At 37.7% G+C, this 22,349-nt stretch overlaps 1 protein-coding gene across 1 annotated transcript in view; it reads right to left on the bottom strand.

Moving 5' to 3' along the window:
* LOC306880365 (ryanodine receptor 3-like) overlaps positions 1–22,349 on the bottom strand; it is a gene marked incomplete at its 5' end in the record, with an annotated part of 98,693 nt that overhangs the window by 31,158 nt on the left and 45,186 nt on the right. The window contains 18 exons of the mRNA XM_079433861.1: positions 3,903–4,043; positions 5,535–5,625; positions 5,786–6,006; positions 6,332–6,501; positions 6,698–6,818; positions 6,946–7,051; positions 7,196–7,379; positions 7,501–7,636; positions 8,096–8,199; positions 9,866–9,995; positions 10,866–10,980; positions 11,278–11,551; positions 12,352–12,486; positions 12,810–12,912; positions 13,838–14,038; positions 18,228–19,047; positions 19,214–19,440; positions 19,526–19,612. Coding sequence (XP_079289987.1) covers positions 3,903–4,043; positions 5,535–5,625; positions 5,786–6,006; positions 6,332–6,501; positions 6,698–6,818; positions 6,946–7,051; positions 7,196–7,379; positions 7,501–7,636; positions 8,096–8,199; positions 9,866–9,995; positions 10,866–10,980; positions 11,278–11,551; positions 12,352–12,486; positions 12,810–12,912; positions 13,838–14,038; positions 18,228–19,047; positions 19,214–19,440; positions 19,526–19,612 — 3,366 coding nt within the window. The remainder of the gene's footprint in view (positions 1–3,902; positions 4,044–5,534; positions 5,626–5,785; positions 6,007–6,331; positions 6,502–6,697; positions 6,819–6,945; positions 7,052–7,195; positions 7,380–7,500; positions 7,637–8,095; positions 8,200–9,865; positions 9,996–10,865; positions 10,981–11,277; positions 11,552–12,351; positions 12,487–12,809; positions 12,913–13,837; positions 14,039–18,227; positions 19,048–19,213; positions 19,441–19,525; positions 19,613–22,349) is intronic.

Genomic DNA, 22,349 nt, shown 5'->3' on the forward strand with positions numbered 1-22,349 from the left:
AATTTATAGTGGTGCTTTCAGTTTGGTGTTAATTATTGAATTATAGTATTAGTTACAGTATATATTTTTTTCATTTAAATAAAAATACAATTATATAAAAAATAATTGATTATTTATGAACAGAATTAATCATGCCCCCTCAATCATACATTATTACTATAGTACAGGATTTTCCTACCATTCTCAAAAGAATTTTTTTTTTACATTTACACAGCAACTTAAAAACATAAAACAGTGAGACCAGATGCTATGACCACAAAACTGCACCTTGACCAACAATTACATTTTTTTTTTTTTGCAGACTTTGTCACAATATAATTTAATAATATCGTTTTTTTATTATCTTTAAAGGGGTCATATGATGCGATTTCTTGTTTTCCTTTTATTTAGTGTGTTATGTAGCTGTTTGTGCATGTATACGAGAGGTACAAAGCTCAAAGTCTCCCACAAAAGGATTTATTCTATCTAAAAGAAAAGGCTGATCCAGACCGAGCTAAAACGCCTCATTCAAACACGCCCCCACATGTCTACGTCACGATGTGTAAATATGTGTAATGCCGCCCCAAATGTTCACGCAAAGAAAGAAGGTGTGGTTTCAGTAACCGCAGTAGTGTTGATGCAGCCATGTCAAGGAGACGCTGTGTGTTTCTATGCGAAAGCAACAGAGGTGTAAAGAGTACCGGAAAACCATACTTGAGTAAAAGTACAAATACCTTACAGTGAAAATCCAAGAACAGTTTCTTCCCTCAGGCAATCCATCTCATGAACACTCAACAATAAACGTGGAACACACAACTATAATACATTATCCATTCACCACACTCACTTATTTTATTTTTATTTTCTAATTTCTAATTTGCACATACTTGACCTGTACATACATAGTTGTCTATATTATATATTGTGTTTTTGCTGCTTTGTACATTGCTTATTTGGATATTTGGATATTATTCTTGTATTATCTGTGTCCTGTCCTGTTGCTGTCTTTCTGTTGCACTGTGGAGCTTGTCACTACAACAAATTCCTTGTATGTGTAAACATACCTGGCCAATAAAGCTCATTCTGATTCTGAAAATTACTCCACTACAAGTCAGCAATTCCAAAAGAACTTGAGAATTATTAGAGTATCTGATTTTAACAGTACTTAAGTATTTTACTTATACTAAATATAGGCTCAAAGATGCACTAGTCAAAGAGATATGACAGTCAAAAGCTGTAATGTTGTGGAAAAGCTGGGGAAAACAGGCAAAGGCAAGAATCTATGTGCAGGCATTTCATGGAAAAACTAGAACGAACAATAAGCCAAAAACCAAAGGGAGCAAAGAACAGAATGATGGGCAAACAGACAACCATTACATTCAACAACTCACTAAGAACTAAAGAAACACTAGGGCTATATATATATATATATATATATATTTTAGGGCTGTCAACGTTAACGCATGCGATTAATCTAAAAATTTTAATGCGTTAATCGTTTGATAAGGTTTGACCCCAATTTCTTGCCGTCATCGCAGCGCGGAAGGTCATCATTGCCTGCGTCCCAATGTGCACACTATCCATCCTATATTCTATGTGATATTAGTAATTTTCAATACTATTTAGGGCCGAGAGGGTGGATAGTATGCACATTGGGATGCAGGGATTGTGTGATTATGAGGCCCCGTGCTAGACAAAAGTGAAGCGAACACGGAGAGAGAGAGAGCGACAGTGCGCGAGAGATATGTATACTCGTATGTGATAAGGTTACAGCGAACCAGTGTTGCCAGGGTCGCGGTTTTTCCGCACAATTGGGCTATTTTGAAAATACAGTTGCAGGAAAAATTACAGAGCTGTAGGTTGTTTTTTACTTTTATAATGTACCGCGGCCGCCCAAAGTGTATACACATGTGATCGCAAAAAGAAGTTATTACAAACACTCGATGGTGGTTTAAAGTGAGTTTAATCTCATAAATTGTCTTATGTAGCATGTAATGTTAGATCTAATGCACCTGCAGAACAGGTCCAATGCTTCTTTATAATGCATTGTCATAATACTTCATGTAAGGTTGCAAGAAAATGTTTTGTTGTATTTATTTAGAAATACTTTTGATAATAGTTGGGTAAATGTATTACTGGGATTGAAGCGATGTGGCTTGGTAAACATTTTATTGCCAGTATAAAGGCTGATAATGGCTTAAAAAAAAACAAGGAATAATAAGGATTATGTCTCAGACTTTGCAGAGGTGTGAAAGGTTCTGTTTCCTTAAACTAGTTTGTCATGCTTTTCTTTATTTAAACACATTTACAGGTAAATCCTAGTATTTTAAATTTGCGATTAAACGTGATTAATCACAGTCCATGACTGTGATTAACACGATTACATTTTTTAATCGATTGACAGCACTAATATACATACATACAGGAGGCTAACAAGCTGAACAAGATAAGATACAAACTGACTACAAACACCATGGGAGACAGAAAGTGGCATAAAAAGTCTAAGACAAGGCACAGAGAACATGTAACAAACAAGAAAGAGTTGATTTGTGAGGAGAGCAATCACGTTTATTTTCTAAAACCAAAATAAAACTGAGCACCTCAAAATTGGAATAAATAAATAAATTAAAAAAGTTAAAGGATGTGCTGGTTTCGGCCTCATTGCCAGCTGCATTGATCTAAAACACCTGTGATTCACAACTACTTGCTAAAGAGCTCACATTCACGTAGAGTAGCCTTGTTGACAAGTTTGGGTGAGTTATGTAGAGTTCACACTGCACGATTTTAGCCCTGATTTTCACTCGCTGCAGGTTTTGCAAAATCGGCGACAAATGTCAGAAATCGGAGGCAAATGGGTACTCGTTCACGCGAGTGACAATCATGCAGTGTGAATTATCAAAGACGCGATCTGACAGAATCGCCAATGCCCGTAAAATAGTTGGCATGCCAAATATCTGGACCTGTTGGCGATTCATTGTGCAATGTGAACACACCAGCAACTGAATACTACCCCAGATAGTCGTGCAGTGTGAATACAACGGTGATCCAGCGACTTTGAAAATCGTGCAGTGTGAACTCAGCATAAGGGCAAAACGCACAAGATATAGTACTTTCAGTGCCCTGTAGTTGGCGATATATTTCAAATGTAGTGGAGTAAAGAGTACAGATACTCATTCAAAAATGTAGTGAAATAGAGAGTAAAAGTTGCTAATATCTTTGATACGCAGTAAAACTACAAAGTATCCGAAAAGATACTCAACTACAGTAATTAGTTACATTTACTCCAATACTTTACACCTCTGGAAAGCAAAAGCAATTTATTTTGCCTGCCGAATGTAGATGCAATTAGGAATCATTGGTTAAGATTTGTTTACAACAGAACAGCACAACCCAAATGTTTGAATTTGTGCAACACATTTTATGTTTTGAGAGAGGCGGGCATAGAGGACCTACAATAATGTACAGTATTTGAAAAAATAGTGTTTTTTGAACATTAAAGCATGTCAACATTTTCTGTTACACCAAATACACAAAATAATGATCTTTAAAAAAAAGCATCTTATGACCCCTTTAAACATTTAAACTCTGTCGATCCTTTGTGTCATTCTAAACCTGTATGACTTCCTTTCTTCTGTGGAACACAAAAGAAGATATTTAGAAAATTGTTGGTAACCAAACAACTTTGGTGACTATTGATGTATGGACAAAAAACAGAGCAATTTCTAAAAAGATCTTCTTTTATGTTTCACAGAAGAAAGAAAGTCATACAGGTTTGAAATGGCATGAGGGTGAGTAAACAAAGACAAAAAAAAATACATTTTTGGGTGAACTATCAGTTATATTTATTGGCATAAAAAGCAATTCATTTGAATACATTGTTTGCTTAACTGACAGCCCAGATTTATACTGAAGCATGTTTGTACCTTTTGAGAAAGAGCATCAAAAAGTCCCCAGAAGAGTTTCTTGGTGAGGTGGAGTTCCTCCTCTGATGCCATTCCATAGCTTCCCAGGCCTGTTGGCAGACAGTAGTACTTCCAGTTCTGTTCATAGTGATTGGTCAACAGCTGCAAGGGTAAACAGATATGTGGATTAAGCTGTCAACATTCAGAATACTTTATACTCTTCAGACAGTTTGTGTTCAAATATCCCTCATTATCTAGAATAAGAATTGATTTTATACTTGGATTTGACTTAGGAATTTTTTTTGGTTCACATGTCTGAAACATAATTTAAAGGTATGTGTTCTTCTGCCAAGCCCTCCTCTGATAACCCTGCCCTATGGTGGGGTGATTATGAACGGGTGAGACAGCTGCTAGAATAGAGACAAGGTGCTGAAACTTTGAGGAGATTACAACCTGCTCACACCTGCCTATCAAAAGATCATGGGTAGGAGGATCTGTGGTGACTAATGGTGAGAGTTGCATCAGGTAATGTGTAATCAAGATGCTCTGTGTGTGTGTGCAGGGTGTGTAAAGCTGTCAAAACACATGACAGAAGTTATAACTATAAGGCGTGTGACCTCACTGTAGTGAGACATTCCTTTTCACCAAGGATAAAGTGTGTCCTGTTATTGCTGTGCATTTGTTTTAGTGCATGTTTCATAAAAGGATTTTTTGCAAATCACAGGTAACGATAAAAAGAAGGTTAATCCTGAATGTGAATCACATAAAACACATTTTGTGTTTGGATGTGTTTAATCACAATACTCTTCTCCACTATGTGATCATCATTTGATGAATCATTGCCACCATGATCAACAGAAAATGTAGACAAACATCTTTTTAATGTCATTAAAAGCACCACAATACTTGCACCAAAACATTTTGCTGAGATTGGTGAATAAGTTAAAACTAGTAATTTACACAGAAATATGGTGTGTTGCATTCATAAGAACGACAATGACTATGCACCATTTTACTGACCAGCTGTTTAGTGAATTTTCATTCTTGTTAAAATTAATATTGTAACCGATGGGTAATAAAGGTGAAATGTACACTTCCGTTTGGTGTCAGGTTATTTTTGGTTTCTGAAAGAAATTATATTTTATTTAACAAGGATGCATTAAATTGAGCAAAAATGACTGTAAATGTTACAAAACACTTCTATTTTAAATAAATGCTGTTCTTTTGAACTTTCTAATTATAAAAGAATCCTGAAAAATGTAGCAGGGTTTCCACAAAAGTATTAAGCACAACAGTTTTCAACATTGATAAAAAAAATATATAAATAATAATAAAAAAATGTTGCTTGAGCATTAAATAAGGATATTATTGTTATTATTTCTGGAAAAAAGTGACACTGACGACTTTGTTTCAGGCTTTGTGTTTCTGAAGACTTTTCTTTCACAGGAATAAATGACACTATAAATACATTAAAATAGAAAACTGTAATATTGTCAAATATTACAATTTGAAATAACTGTTTTACTATATTTCTGATCAAATAAATACAGCCTTGGTGAACAAAAAAAGTCTTCTTACAAAAACATTAAAAAATCTTACCAACCCAAACTTTTGAATAGTAGTGCACTTATATTTACTGTTTACTAAACTCACATTGATGGGCATTTTGCAGTACTCTGTAAGCTGTGGAACATCAAACACAAGACGACGTACAAGTTGCTGTAGCATTGATGGCCTCAGATGCCTAAAGAAAGTATAAATAACATCAGATGATACCTAACCTACATTCCAGCAATTTCTAATTAAGAAATAGTATGATAATCTATAGTATGAAAATGACATTTTAATTTCCCTGAGCTGTGGAATCCCAACCACTCCGCTAAAGGTTTTCAAGAGGTTCTTACGTGCAGATGGCCAGTAGACATTCATCAATAGCATCTCTCTGGGCCTTGGTGAGTGATCGGCCCTTTGAGAGGCGATAGATGGTGTGCAGCGTAGAGTCAACGAGCGTTGCATAGTGCTCAGTGTGAGCGAACAGATGAGCACAGCGGGTCAACAGAGGAAGCACTGCGGATCCAATGTAGCGGTTCATGGCCAGGGCTGTCTCTGTGCTCCTGAGCACCTCCTGATGGAATGCAAAAATAACAAGAAAAACAAATCATCATGTAAATGAGTACATGATGTACTCATTTACCATATTGATTAAACGTGAATAAATAATACAAAATAAAATAAAATAAATTGAATAACAAAACCACAAAATACAGTCTTAATTTGTAGCTAAATTAAATGGCTTCTTTTCAATATTCATACACTATCCACTTTTTGCTTCTGCTGAATCACCATATTAAATGGTTGGCATCACATGAACCTCTTAGGCTTTTTCACACAAAGCATGATAAATTTATGTCTGCGACTTTTCTCTTTTTTGCACTGCAAAGCACCCTTACCGAGTCCAGGGAGGCTGATGCTCGCAGGTCTGGCAGGAAGCCCACCTCCAGCAGGTGCATCAAGAAGCTTTGGTCGTCAATACCATAGACACGGTCCAGGAAAAGCACCATGGGTGCCTTGTGCTCCGGGCAGAAGCTGGCATTCATATCTGGCTCTATCACAGTGCCATCTAAGCAACGAGAGAGTTAAAACAAAAAGACATTAGGGTTAAAATGACAGTGGAACAAGTAGCACAGATAATGAGACACGTAGGGATGAAGATGACATTGAAAGAGTAATAGCATCAATCTATCTTAGGCACATAATGAGTTTCAGAGATTATGTCTTCAGACCTTTTCAAAAGTCATCTAGTGACATGTACAAACCTTTATTGACGACCGGCATTTTGAGTGGAATACTGATAGTTCCCACCAAATCTTTAGTGGGAACTAAGGAACGGAGGATGGCACGGATACGCAGTGCCTCGCCTTTGCCTTTGTTTATAAGCTGTAAAACAGCATCGGTATAATATTAAAGTGAAGCCATGTACAGTGTAACAGCACTATAGTGAAGGAAACTGAGTTTTGCCCCTAGCTTGGTAAATCAATAAAATGTGGCAGAAATGAGCACTCACATGCATCTCAGGTGCACAGCGGCCCAGAAGATCAATAAGGGCTGAGTAGAAAGACATAATAGAGTTGCCCATGTGGGCGACCTCCTCCTCTTCATCCTCTCCGACGCTGTCAAAACAGAGTGAACATGCTTATTTTAAGTCATGCTTGCTCATTCCTGAGGTCAAAGTGTGGGGTGGTAGGATATCTAAAACTACAACTCAGATTTTCGACAAATAATGTAGATTTGAGGGAACAATTGAACAGTCTTACATGGGTGCAGCCCCCTCGGGTAAGTTAGGGAGGTCTAAAGCAGGATCTTCTGAGATCTTGATGGCTTCCTTCATGGCAGCAAGTAAACCTTGCCCTCCCTCTCCTCTGAGAGCAGGTCCAAAGCACTCCGGACGCCTGATCAAAAGCTTCACCACTACATTAGCGTTCTCTTCAACACTTTCACCTGAAATGACCAGAACACACACACCATTAAAAACTTAATGTGTACATAATGATACAAATCATTTTCCATCAACCAAGAAACAAAAACATGAAAACTCATCTTTGTGGTAAAATGAACTAACCATTGACAAAGACAGCAAACCGTAGGAAGGATAAATAGCGTTCTCCTTCTATTGGGTTCCAGCCAATGTCTGGGTATCCCCTGGCAATGAGCATTGGGCAGTTCTGTAAGCCACAGCCTGCCAGATATGTCACCACCTGAAAACACACATGGACAGAATCCAAAATGAAACTAATGGCACTAAAGATTGGCTTAGCCAAATTTATTTGGCAACCATTCAGCCAGTATCTTTATTTGGCAGTGTAACACAATTCATCAATTACAATATCTTGATTCACGTTGCTTTTTAATCCGATGATGCTCTACTAAAAACTCAGTGACTGCCAAAGCTTTTCTACCTCAATGGTAAATATTCCATCAAAAAAAAAAATTATATATTTTTTGTATGTTTAATCCAGAATTGCTGCACATACAGTATGGGGCATATTTGTAACGCTGAGCCACAAAACGTATCAAAATGCTTTTTCACTTATACTTTTTTTTCTTTACAAGGAACTCTTCTATATAAATTATACAAATTTAATGTAATTTTAAATACTCTTATTATGCAATGTCATGGGTGAAGAGATGATGTTGTACTGATGTTGAACTGTTACCTTCTCAAGATCAGGTTCCTCAAGTGCCAGAGCTAAACTGTTGTTGTCCATCACAGAGGAAGCAGCTACATCTAAAGGTGTGGAGCCTCTCATGGCTGGGCATGCTAGACCAATAGGAAAACAAGATTATTTCCATATGGCCATTAGAGATAGAAGATTTTTAATAAGACAAAATCACCAACAGATGGCAGTCTTTCCTTTTTTCCAACTAGGTTCCCCAACCTCTTTTCCATGTTATTATAATATGCTATGCTATAAACATATATAAATAGTAATCTTATATAAAGAGTTATAATATTTATAAAGAGTTATAATCTTTTTCACTGTGTATGTATATAATTTCTATTAATTATTGTTTACAACCATACATTTTGGCATATTTGGATGGATTTCTGATTACAACCTAGTTCTGCTGCTTTCCAAATACCAATCATTGAGATAGTATTAATAAAAAAAAATAATAACTAACACTGTAGCGGCATAATACTATCTATGCAACATGAAGAAATATGAACAGAAATATAAAGAAATATTTATAATATTAGAAATATGTACATTAGATGTACAATTGTAAAATTGTACATATGTGGATGCAGCTCTCGGCCTTATCTTCATCTGATCTCATCTGATCTGTCCTGTCGTTGATCTGGGGGTGATAAGGCCTATAAAGGGGTCAGTGGGCTCTCAGCTGCTCATTAATGTGCTGTTATAGGAAACAACTCCTGCAGAGTCAGGTGCTCTCGGCTGCACAAGCTATTATTCACAGTCAGAACAGCGCAACTGTGCAGGGTTGCCAGATCTCTCTCGAAAACAAGCAATCTGGTCGTACGCAACAAGCCTGAAATAAATGACTTTCCCGACCAATACAACTAACAGTTTTGGGAAGAGTTTATGGATTAAGGATAAGGAAGGTTTATAGATTTTTTTAAAGAAAGGATGTATTAAATTGATTTAAAGTGACAGTAAAAGAAGTTACAATGTAATTAAAGATTTCCATAATTTTTTTTTTTTTTACTTGAATAGCAAATCTGCATATTAGAATGATTTCTGAAGTGTGACTGGAGTAATAACTGCTTGAAAATTTATCTTTGCAATCTCAGGAATAAATTTCATTTTAAACTATATTTTCCAACCTTAGCAAAATTTTACAATATTACTGTTTTACTGTACATTTGTATCAAATAAATGCAGCCTCTGTGAGCATATAAAATTACAAATATTTTATAGATCCCAAACTTTTGAATGAAAAAAATCCTAAATCTCTCATGCATAAATGCATGCCTATGGGGAAAGCAAAATATGTGCTTTTGAACATTGAATTACTGGAGTGGGTGAGAGGCTGGGAAAGGATAAAAATAGGAGGAATGGACAAACAAACTACAGCAATTAATAATAATTCACAGAGTGTGGCTCAAACAGCAGGTGGGGATATTTCATAACTGTTATTAGAGACCTTTATTGTCCTCCGGAGACCAAACACAGGGTTGTAACTACTCAATTTGTATGGGAAATATAACACAACATTTGCCACTCCCCTTTGAGTTGCTGTCCTTTGCAGTGTATGTGTAGCATATCTCATTTTGTGCCCACAGCTAGCATTTGCAAGCTCTAATACGTGACTGGTTGTAAATAAAGCCCAAAGGGACTATGAAAAAAACAACCTGCCCAAAGTCACTTTAATAAGTGGACATGGCAACACAGACACTATGATTCAGCCCTGCCTGACCTGCATCCCTCAAGAACCGTGTGTGTGTGTTTGTGTGTGATTACCCAGCCCCACACTGCTGTTCTCCAGGAGGTAGCTCAGGTGGTCAAACATAGCCTTCTGGTTCTGACGGCTGATACGACAGAAGTAGCACAGGAAGCGACAACAGCTGGCCACCATCTTGGGGAAGGCAATCTCCTGAGAGTTAAAAACAGCATTCATTTCACCTCTTCACAGACGGAGATCGTTTCCTTCACACTTCAAATTAAACCTTTCATCTTTTTCGCATGCGTGTCCTCACACGGTGACTAAATGTGTGTAATGTAACATACTCTAGATATCGAAAGAACCCTCCTAGACAGCTAAACCAGACCGAAATATGAGATATGTTTTGTACTTCGTCTGAGCAGGGAATATGGTCACCCTAAATGTCTGGAACCCACGTCACTTTGCGTAAGACCTCTTTAATGAGGCTGCCAAGCAGAAATGAGAGACACTGTGGCAATGTCATATCTGGCATAGTCAGTGGTATTAATTCACATCCCAGACTCCCGACAAACCCCAAAAAGGACTGGCATGAGAAGCAACCCATTCCTTCTGTTCTTGTCTTAGCTTTCGCCCTATTGCCACCCCAAATGCATAAGGAGGTATTAAGCTGTTAGACATGAGTCACTGTAAGTACTGTATCTTCCCATGTACTACGTGTTATCCCTCTAGATGTCGTGTTTAGTTTAAGAAGGTTTGGCTGAAAGGGGTTTGGCCTGGCCTGGCCTGGACGCACAAGTGTCCACTGAGTCATGGGATCTTTTTATCATCTTAAACAATATTATCTATACATTTACATTTATGAATTTAGCAGATGCTTATCCAAAGTGACCAACGAGAGAAATAAAAGCAACTTCTGATGATGTCTTTTTCTTTATCATTTGATAAAACGGACAGAAGAATGTTATATCCTGATGGTGTGACTTCAGTTGCAATGCACAAATTACATAAACTGAACATAATCAGAGCATCCCACCCCAGAAAAAGCACCTTTTGCAGCAATATGTCTCAAAAAAGTACCTTATCCTTGCCTCCTCCCAGCACATTGACCATGACCTCCATTACTGTCTCATGCATGCCAAGAACACGCATCAGATTTGGATGCTGGTAAAACACTTTGTTGTTCATGATGTCCCTGAGTGCAAGAATAAGACAAGCACTTTATAGGATGTAGCTGTACAATGAAGGGATGCTTTGATATAAAAAATCTGGCTGATGTGATAAGATGATGATTGATATTAAAATTCTTTAATATTTTGTCTAAATAAAGGTAAAATAAAACTGTTAGCGAGTGTGTAAGCGAGTATAAGATGATGGCAAGGGCAATCTAAATAGGAGAAATTATGATGCACAAATAAATATTGACCAACAACAATAATGGTATGGTACAGATAAATTTATATCCCTAGTAGATTGGAAGATGAAATTTTACCCCAGGCCATCGATCATGAGCTGGCCCTCCTCTTCCCCCATGCGGACGCTAAGTAGTGACCGGATCTGGCCCAGTGAGGCCAGCAGGTTGATCGCATCCCCTACAGACTTGGCACTGATGGTGTAGCTATACCTCAAGGCCCTGAGCAGCTCACCGATGCCATCATACTGCCTTCTCAAAAGGCTGAACATGCTGCGGACTAATGCCGGGTCTTGGATCTTGCACTCCTGAGCCCAGGTGACCATAGTCTGAGATATCAGCTCCTTCAGGTTGGCTGGAGGAGACAAAAACCAAAATAGCATTATTTGCATTGTTTAGGATTCTGCATATTTTGGTTTGTTTTTCCCCTTAGCCATTGTAAATTAGATCTTTGCAATATGAAGCATTGAATACCAGTTCACCAGTTACAGCATAAATCCGTATTGTATTATATTGAATAAAGTATATTAATATTAATAAATGAATAAGGGTGATATTCGCACTCCAGGGGATAAATATCACATTATTGGGGTCACTTCAGCCCGCAGACATGAAAAACAACCTGCCGCAACAGTGTTAAAGTAGCCCAATTCCATGGGAAAACCACGGACTTGGCAACACTGGTGATATGGAACAGTGATTACTAATATTAAATTAAAAATGGCCCAAGTCATGTGTTAGGTCCAATAGTGTATGTCGTTCCATCTATTAATATTTTCTATTCACAAATTGCCCCCGTGTGCTGTTCTTAGAATAGCTGCTCTAATCGCATACTTCTCTCATCTAGAGAGAGTGCAGCACTGGCGCTTTTTATCCAACATCTGCAAATTACATCCATTTTAATACGTACCTGTCTACCCATGGCTGGAAACATGATTTAAGTCTATGCTACTATCCTTGCTATCTTAATACCCTTTTTTCCTGATTTGAAGCTGCCTAGAAGTATTTTTTCTTTAGAAATGTTTGCATAGCTTTGTTTGGATTGTTCTGGCCCACAGGAGACAGTCTCTGTGACCAGATACAGCCGAACAAAGGGCAAAATGAAACGCTAAGCAATAAAAAACGTTTGAAGAATGTATTTTTGACAAGCCTTACTAGGAGCAGCCTGTTCTTGCTCTGTTGGTTTTTCCTCAGTTTTTTGGGGACGACCTTTAATCATATATACCAGGGACATTAGGCGGCCTTTAAGAGATGTGTCCTGCTCCTCCTCTTCCTCTTCCATAGGGATGCCTGTGTATATACACAAAGATGAAAACTTTATCTGCATCGATTATTTGTGCTCCAAATGACATTACATGACATCAGGGTTGTGCACCATTCAGAATTGAATAAATGCCTTTAAAACCCCTGAATTTGAATTGTGGTAGAACAGGCTGTAGATTTGTCATTTAAACTTGAATTTAACAAAGTATAATTAATACTGAATGAAACTGAAAGAAGGTCACAAGATTACATGATGTAGAATTTGAAATTTTTTCAAAACGGAATATAGTTACTTGAAGAGTGATAGGGTGAGGATGTCAGTAAACAATGGAAAGAATGGATAAACATACCGCAATGTAGTCGTAGGTCATCATGGAAGCTTTGAAGCTCCTCTTGCAGCTCCTCAGGGCAGGTGCAATCATCCCCAGCACTGAAGTTCAACAACATGTTTATCTGAAATAAAAAATATATGCGGCTTCTGGAAAAAAACTTCACTTCACCACAACCAAAACGGAGTAATATAAATATAAAAGTAATATAAAATCTTTTTTTTTTTTTTTAAATATGATGGATCATGAAATATAGATTTCATAACCTTTAACAAGTTATGTAACATTGTAATGGAAATCAGCTGTATCTGTAAGAAACCTTTCTGTTGCCCTGGTTACAGTGACAGGCCAGTTTATTTCCGACATAAGCTTACGATGCTCACATAAGCTAAACTACAAGGGGTTTTCTGAGTCAGTAGATGTGGTGTGCATTTAAAACAGGGCGAACAGTTCTGCCAAGCAGTCCTAAGATGCCAGACCATTTGGCTCGAAAAATAATAGAGTGGGCGCAAAAGATGCATTTTTTAAAAATACTGAAACAGAAGTGTAATTAAAAAAAAGTGCACATGAATAATTCTGGGAAAAGTCTATTCTGACTCAGTCTTGGAGCTGTGCTAAGCACAATCAAAAAACAATAAGTCAAGACCTTGGCACTGGTTTATTGGTAGACCTGCTGTACATCTTCAGTTAAAAGCTGAAAATCTGTTGTGATGCCAAGGTGTTTGTTTTCTCATTCCAATTCACAAGAATGTAGTTTGCATTCAGAAATTAGTATTAACATGGTGACAGCAGGAGGAGCATTCCTCTATCAACAAAATGTGTTAATTTTGTATAATAAAACTAAACATATTTGGAATTATACAACAGGAAAAGTGAACACATTAAGAGCTGCGTGTGCTGAAGACAACGGAGATGGTCTGGCATCTTTCATTCAAGGTGTCATATCGTTCTTTCGTGTCTTTCATTTAAGTGTCATTAAAGGTCTTCTCTGGACATTCTGAGCTCTATGAAGAATAAAGCTTTATGTGGGTCTATGAAGGAAGGCTTACCTGCTCTTGGGGAGGTGAGCGGAACTCTCTTGTCTTCTTGGCAGTGACAGCAGCTGACATGTTAAGGGCTTGCATCAACTCATTGTAGCGGAACTTCTGATTGAATTGCAGCTTGGACACAAAATCATCTGAGAAGGCCACTATAGCCTCAATGCGTTGCTTCAGCTCACAGTCACAGAAATAGTGCAGCAGCTCACACATCTGCACAACAAACAAACAATTACACAAAATCTCTAGTAAGAACCCACTTCATTTGAAAGCATATATCTCGGAAAAGTTATTTTAGAGGTACAGTTGAGGATAAAGGTCGAAAAATTGTTTGGAAATATAAACTTCCACGGGAAGCTTTTATAGTTCATATATTTATTCATATTCACTTGCTTTGGTTAAATGCACAAGAATCATGTAAAGATCTCATGTAAGTGCATTTAAATGATTGGAATAAACAAATTAAGCCAATATTTAGATTTTCTGAAATCTGAATAAGACAACTGGCTTATTAATAACTATTTTGGGTAATAAACCCTTTATTTATAATATTCAAGGCACTTAAACACTGTGACTGTCCAAATAAAGGCTAATTCTGGGTGAAGTTATGAGGTAAATTTAATCTATTATCATGAAATTACTGTAACAACAAGATTCTAACTTGTAAAAAGTGTTCACATCCTTGTAGAACTCGTACAGCCGCAGATTCTGCAGTAAAAATGTTATTTCTATTTCTATTTAATTAGTCCAATAAATGACTACTGTCAATGTCTTAATAATGGTAAAGTAAATATGAAATTAGATAGCATAGAGGTGGATAACTAATGTCTAATATCCTGCTAAATAAGTTAAATGAATTTTAAAAGTTTATTAATGAAACATAACATTTTGTCCATTGATTATTTAATTACACAGTCTCGGAATCATGCATTTCTATTAACACCAAAATGAATCCGAGTATGTGAACAGCTCTTGGCAGCACATTTGGGTTCGGGTCGTCTAGTAATTATGGTAATTACGACAGTCATACTTTTTATTTCTTAGTTTGAAAAAATCTTTAATGAGTTTTTAATGAGTCATTGATGGGATAAATAATTACATAATACAACACGAATTCCAGAAACATTGGGATGTTTTTTAAATTTGAATAAAATGAAAACTAAAAGATTTTCAAATCACATGAGGCAATATTTTATTCACAATAGAACATAGATAACATAACAAATGTTTAAACTGAGAAATTTTACAATTTTATGCACAAAATGAGTTCATTTCAAATTTGATGCCTGCTACAGGTCTCAAAATAGTTGGGACGGGGGCATGTTTACCATGGTGTAGCATCTCCTCTTCTTTTCAAAACAGTTTGAAGACTGGGCATTGATTCAAGGCTATGAGTTTCTGGAGTTGTGGTGTTGGAATTTGGTCCCATTCTTGCCTGATATAGGTTTCCAGCTGCTGAAGAGTTTGTGGTCGTCTTTGATGTATTTTTCATTTAATGATGCACCAAATGTTCTCTTTAGGTGAAAGATCTGGACTGCATGCCGGCTAATTCAACACCCGGACTCTTCTACTACAAAGCCATGCTGTTGTAATAGCTGCAGTATGTGGGTTTGCATTGTCCTGCTGAAATGGACGTCGTCTGGAAGGGAGCATATGTTGCTCTAAAATCTTTATAAACCTTTCAGCATTCATAGTGCCTTCCAAAACATGTAAGCTGCCCATACCGTATGCATTTATGCACCCCCATACCATCAGAGATGCTGGCTTTTGAACTGAACGCTGATGACATGCTGGAAGGTCTGCCTCCTCTTTAACCCGGAGGACACGGCGTGTGATTTCCAACAAGAATGTCAAATTTGAACTCGTCTGACCATAGAACACTTTTCCACTTTTCATTTTAAATGAGTCTTGGCCCAAAGGACACGGATTGTGTTTACCGACAGTGGTTCCTGGAAGTATTCCTGGGCCCATTTAGTAATGTCAATTAGAGGCTAACATTTTTTCGGGAATAACGCGGGTTACGGGAATCCCGCGGGATGGGAAACAAAATCGCTACGAATCACGTGATTGGGAAGGGACAGGAAAAAATGTCAGCGGGAGTGGGCGGGACCGGGAATATTAGTGATACCCAACTTTATACACAAATATACCATTTATATAAATAAACTATAAACTGTATATTTTAATTCTGAACTCAATTCTAGTTGCCCTATCTCTTTATGCTCTCCTGTTAGCTTTGGTGTGGTTGGTTAAGTGAATGACGCAGTCCGTGACTGACAGATTGTTAACGACTGGTATATGTGGTAATACACTCGGGCAGGACATGCAAACGCTCACCTATCATTCATTGACCTCAAATATGGCTTTTCATCTGAAAGATGTACGTAGTACTTAGCAACTTTACATGGCTGCTCAATATGGCGTTAACCTAGAGAAATGTGCGCTATTGAAGTGTTTGTGTGGAGAGTGGAAACTGAATAGCGCAGGACAGGTGCCGGTGCGCTCACTTCTGTGAAGTAATTAAAGCAAACAGGATGCGCTTTCTGCCGTCTAGGTCTCTGTGAGCTTGAGCGAGAAACTTCTAAACTCCGTCTATGAAAAATATATCTATAGAGAGTGAAATGTCTACTTTCAAATGAAAAAAATTCAAATAGAAAACGTGTTCGCATGGATGATTTACATGAAATTTAATGTGTGTGCAGTGCACACTGTGCATAGTTTAAGCTGGCTTTCAGTTCAATATAATAACAAAAAATTTTATGCAACTAAGTTGGGCACGCTGTGATCTGTACTGTATTTTTACTGTAACTGACAGATTCCGGGCCAAAAAAACACGGGAGTGCGAGGGAATTCTTCCAGTCATTCTTCCAGTATTGGAAGAGGACAAGATTTTTTTGTGGGAGTGGGATGGGAGAGGTTTGAAAATCCACTCCCGTGTCATCCTCTAATGTCAATGACAGAATTATGCCGATGAGTGATGCAGTGTCGTCTGAGGGCCCGAAGACCACGGGCATCCAACAAAGGTTTTCGGCCTTGTCCCTTACGCACAGAGATTTCTCCAGTTTCTCTGAATCTTTTGATGATGTTATGCACTGTAGATGATGAGATTTGCAAAGCCTTTAAAAACAACGTTCCTCAATGTCAAATTGCTAAGTATTCCACAATCTTTTTACGCACTTTCACATATTCGAGAGCCTCTACCCATCTTTACTTCTGAGAGACTCTGCCTCTCTAAGGGGCTATTTACACCTGGTCACTTCATGCGTTTTTTCTGATCACATAGCTATCCGATCGTGAAACGCATTCGAGATCGCTCAAACCACTTCAGGAGGTGGTCTGGGTCGCATTCCAGACGAAACTGGACAAGTGTAAATGCATCTGGTTGTTGAAACCACATATGCTAATTTTACTCCTCCCAAAATATAAAAAAAAAATAAACGTGTGAGAGTGTTTTATAGGCTATATGGTATGTTATAGTCAGATATTACAGCGCTAATGCAACAAGCATCACCGTGGATGAGTAGCTGAGTATCTCTTCAACAAGCCGATGCACAAACTACCACGAATGAAACTGAAAGTAAGTCACAGACGCTCAAAACACATCTTCATTAAAAGTAGTGAGACTAACCTATCTTTCCAGTGCTGACGCCGCGCTCTCTCTTGTTGCAGTCTCTGATATTGAAATTCTGATAACGAATAAAATGCAGAGCATATCTATTGCTTTCATTGAGGTGAACTGTTAAATTTGCATATAGTGCGGGAATTAAAGAACGGATTTATATCCGTTTTGCGAAGACACATTTATGTGGCCAAGTGTAAATGGAAACGTTTTAACAAATCAGATAGATATCCGATCAGAGAAAACGCATGAAGTGACCAGGTGTAAACAGGCCATAAGATATTCCTTTTATAGCTAATCATGTTAAAAGACCTGATGTCAATTAACCTAATTAGTTGCTACATGTTCTCCCAGCTGAATCTTTTCAAAATTTCTTGCTTTTTCAGCCCATGGTTGCCCCTGTGTCAACTTTTTTGAGACCTGTAGCAGGCATCAAATTTTAAATGAGCTCATTCAGTGGATAAAAGTGTAAAATTTTCTCTGTTTAAACATTTGTTGTGTTCTCTATGTTCTATTGTAAATAAAATATTGGCTCATGTGATTTGAAAGTCTTTTAGTTTTCATTTTATTCAAATTTAAAAAAACGTCCCAACATTTCTGGAACTCGGGTTGTAATAAAATAATTACTCTTCTGTCTAAAGCTAAAAAATAGCAAGTCAAGAGCAAGCATACAAGAGCTTGTAAACAACTTTTTCAGATAAAAATCTTAACCACAATACGGACCTTAATTGTAAAGTAATATGAATGCAAACATAATCATAATGAACAAAAGAAGTTACTCACCTGCTGTTTGACCGACTCTGGCAAGCTTTTCTCTAGAAGACCTTTGGGGGACTGCTTGGCCTCTTTACTCTCCTCCTCCCCTGCCTCCACAGCCTTCTCTTCATTACTGGCGGCCTCCTCTTTCTCCGCTCCCTGTTCCGTCACTGTTGTTTGCTCCTCCTCCTCTTTACCGTCCCCAAACACACTGGGGTCAATGAGAAGCAGGATGGTCCTCACCTCCTCGCTGGTCAATGCCCCCATTATCAGCAGGGTGCCAATTAGCTTGAGAATTGGCACAAACTGATACTCAACGCTTCCGCCCACAGGATCTCGAATGTGGGCGCCTCCGCCCTGCACGGCCTCCGTAAGCATACTGATGGCTTTCTCCTTCAGGATACCCAGAGGGATCTGAGGGCTGAAGAGAGGCTGATCGCGCTTGGGGATAATGGAACATGGAGGGGTGAAGTTGAGGCGAGGGGTAAGTGAAGTGCTCAAGCCTACGCCAGGAAGAGAGTGACGCTTAGAGTCGTCAGGGAAGAGGCGGATGCTCCTCGTCTCGTCTGTTACTGGGATTATAAACTCATTGTTCATCATGAGATGGGCCTCTTTGCCCGTCTCCAGGTGAATGCTGATGAGGACATCGTAAAAGCCTTCACGCAGTTGACCAGATAGGTACTGGTTATCAATAGTGTACAGGAGCTGCGATTGGTCAAGATGGCTACAGAGGGCATGAGCAACGCGGGTGTTTCCCAGTGCACAAAGGGCGCAGAAGAGCTTTAAAGTGTGATAGTGGAACTGCCGTAGATCTTCAATTTCTGATAGTTCCATGATGTCAATACACCTACAGCGTGGCAATCAGAAAATAGGTTAAGCTCTTCATTCAAGCCAGCTGGCATTGGAGCCAAATGAGCACTTAAGGGGTTTTATTTCAATGAAAGGTCACATTCCCAGGAATACAAAGTTGCCAGTCATTGCATGTGGAAAACAGTGTATGAGTAATGCATCACCTGTTCTCCTCTGGGATATGAACACCCATCATCTGCAGGGGCTCCAGACACTGCACCACCCAGCCATGCCTCTCACTCACACGGGCCGTCTCCACCGATAGGAAGGTGTTGGGCATTCTGCTCCACAACACAGACACGATTGTCTGCACATCCAGACGAGGGGGACACTGGGGCTCTGGGTTTCTTTGTAAACTCTTAAAGATGGCTGAAGACAGGGGCATTGCATCCTGTGTGAGGATTGATGCAGACCATGTCAGTGAATTATAATGTCTTAAATGGAAGAACTTGAAAACATTAATAGTATAGACTTACTGGGATTTTTGGAAACTCAAACTGGAAGAGGTTGGGACTTGTGGGTTGAACAAAAACAGCAGGGAAGAGCTTAGTGTTAGGCTCAACCTAAGAGAAGGCAAAAGAAAACATATGAAATCTATTCTGATAAGTTTACTTGCTCTACGAGGACAAGCAAGTGCTGCACATTACTTAGGATTAATGTAAATCCAGACTGTTCAGACATGATATAGCCTTTCAAATATTTGCCATTGTGAGTCTGATTCAAAATCAGAGCCTGAGGCAAACTAAGACTGGAAAAGCACAGAGATTCATTAAAATTACATTGTGCTAGCCATTACTGGCTCTGTAGAAAGCCTTACTTTCAACCCAAACTTGGGAATAACATTCCAAATACTTAATTTAGTCAACTTTTAAAAAGGAAATCAGATTTGAAAGTGATGGCATATTGGCTGCATCCGAAAAAACATGGGTCCCTACTATACTATACTACTATCCATACTATGTGAAAAGAGTAGTACATATATCACAGCATTCATAAAACAGTAGGCAGAAAGTACCCAGCTGACCTTCTACTTCCTGCGAAATTCTGAAGTGCCCAGTGGACACTGCACTATCCCATGAGGCCACAGGAGAAGAGTTATGAATGGTAGGTCACATGATAATGACAACACGACAAATGTAGTACATCCAGATTACATTCATAATAAACACATTCATACTATAGAGAACATACTTTTTTAATGGTTGCAAAGTACTTAACCTACTTGTGATTTTGGACGCAGCCATTCTGTCACCTATTGGTTTTTGCACCATTACTGTACTGGGGTAGCGCTACAAATTGTGATATCACATTAGTACTAAACAACTGCAAATTAAACAACAAATTGGCTGGGATTGTGCCACCGAAATCCTCATTTGCAATTTTAATAGATGCATTTAAACTAGTGCTGTCAAACGATTAATCGTGATTAATCGCATCCAAAATAAAAGTTTTTGTTAACATAATAAATATACATAGTACACACTCGTATATTATGTATATATAAATACAAACACATGCAAGTATATATTTTAGAAAAATATGTTGTTTATATATAATATAAAAACTAATCATCAGAGGGTATGCGCGGACGGTCTACGTGGACATCCGCGTGCCTCCCATTTTTTGTGACCGCGCGGACAAGTATGCACGGTCAGTAGGCTACAAAACACCAACTGCGCATGCGCAGGCTGTCTGAAGAAGCTCATTGCTACCCAAATCTGTACAATCCGTTGATAAAAAAATATAAAGACAGCCAGATATGCAATAACTCTGGGCAATTGTTTGTTCACATGTTTGTTTACTGTTCAAACCAATCTACTGTGCATGTATGGAACATGTCCGCGGAGTGGACCACCAGCATACGCTTTCGGAGACTTGGAGAGGGGGGGGGGGTTAACAATGGTAATTTTAGATTACCTTTCGGATGTATTTTATCATAAAAACATTTATAATCTATGAAAACATTTAAGAACTTATGTCATATTTTCTCTAAACCTTCTTGTACATTAAGACAGGCACCTGCAATTCTGCCCAAATTAAAGATGCGTTGTGTTTGAATTTGTGCATCTTATAATATAATAATTATTAATGACCTCTTGTGTTTAATAAAAAACAAACAAAAAAACTTTGATTAGTGAAATGAACTAATGATTTCATAAAATATTAGAATGATTGTCTCTCATTGGCCTGATTAGCTAAGCCCTCAAAACACGTCTTATTTAGCGGTACAGTATTGCATGATTTGTAGATTATATTTAATAGTTTACACTTTGCAAAAACCTTTTCAATTAGTTTTAAAAGGTAACATTACATTCTTAAGGACTCTACACTTACGTTTCTTTTCAGGAGCACTAGTGCTTCTACTTAAAAAAATAAATAAAGAAATTAGGAACACCTGATCAATGACAGAAATTAAACTTACTATTATAAGATGATGTTTGACTCCTTAAAGTATTTTTTTAACCTTTGTAATGCCATTTTTATCTTTATTAAATGTATGTCATATGTTGTGCCAAAATTAGATTAACTTTTTGTAAAAAATAAATAAATAATTAAACAATAAATTCATTTAAAATAATAAGATACAATCAGGAAGACCTGAAATCAGCATCAACAATTAATCTTTGCATGGAACAGAAGAGCACAAATGTGGAATATTTACAGACTTTTTAACAAGACTCAGAGGTGGCATTAATACATTTAATAAAAACAATGTTATGAGATTGAATACAGAAACATTAAACAATTAAAATTTATACTTTAAAAATGAAACTCCCAGTAGGTGGCAGCAAGCCACTGTCTGTCACTGAATCATTCATCTAATCGATTCGTTCAAACTGCTGATTCATTAAGGAATGAAGCAAGTGACTCTCTTTATGAATGGATCATAGAATCATCGACTCACTAGATTTGTTCAAAAACAAAGATTCATTCATAATTGAAACAGCGCTGTTTGCTTGGAGATGCGCAGTGGCTCAGCTGTGACTTTATTTCATCAACAAAATAGTTCTCAACAGATCAGACAAGTGTTCCTAAAATGTAAGTCGCTTTATATTAACTTTTGAATAAAATCAACAATGTATAAATCTGTTGTATTAATTAAATTTCACATTTGCAAACTCTTTATAATCATTAAGTTCATCGCGATCTCACAAACTTCTATTTTAGTGAATGAAGCTCTCTACACTGCAAACTGAATCTATTATTTCTACACTTTGTTTGTTACAATGAATGACAAACTGCAGTCTGCTTTCATGATCTGTGCTGTGAGGAGCAGCATGTGCAGCAATAGAGAAGCAT

The sequence above is a fragment of the Barbus barbus genome, assembly GCF_936440315.1.
Source record: "Barbus barbus genome assembly, chromosome: 14".
NCBI lineage: Eukaryota > Metazoa > Chordata > Actinopteri > Cypriniformes > Cyprinidae > Barbus > Barbus barbus.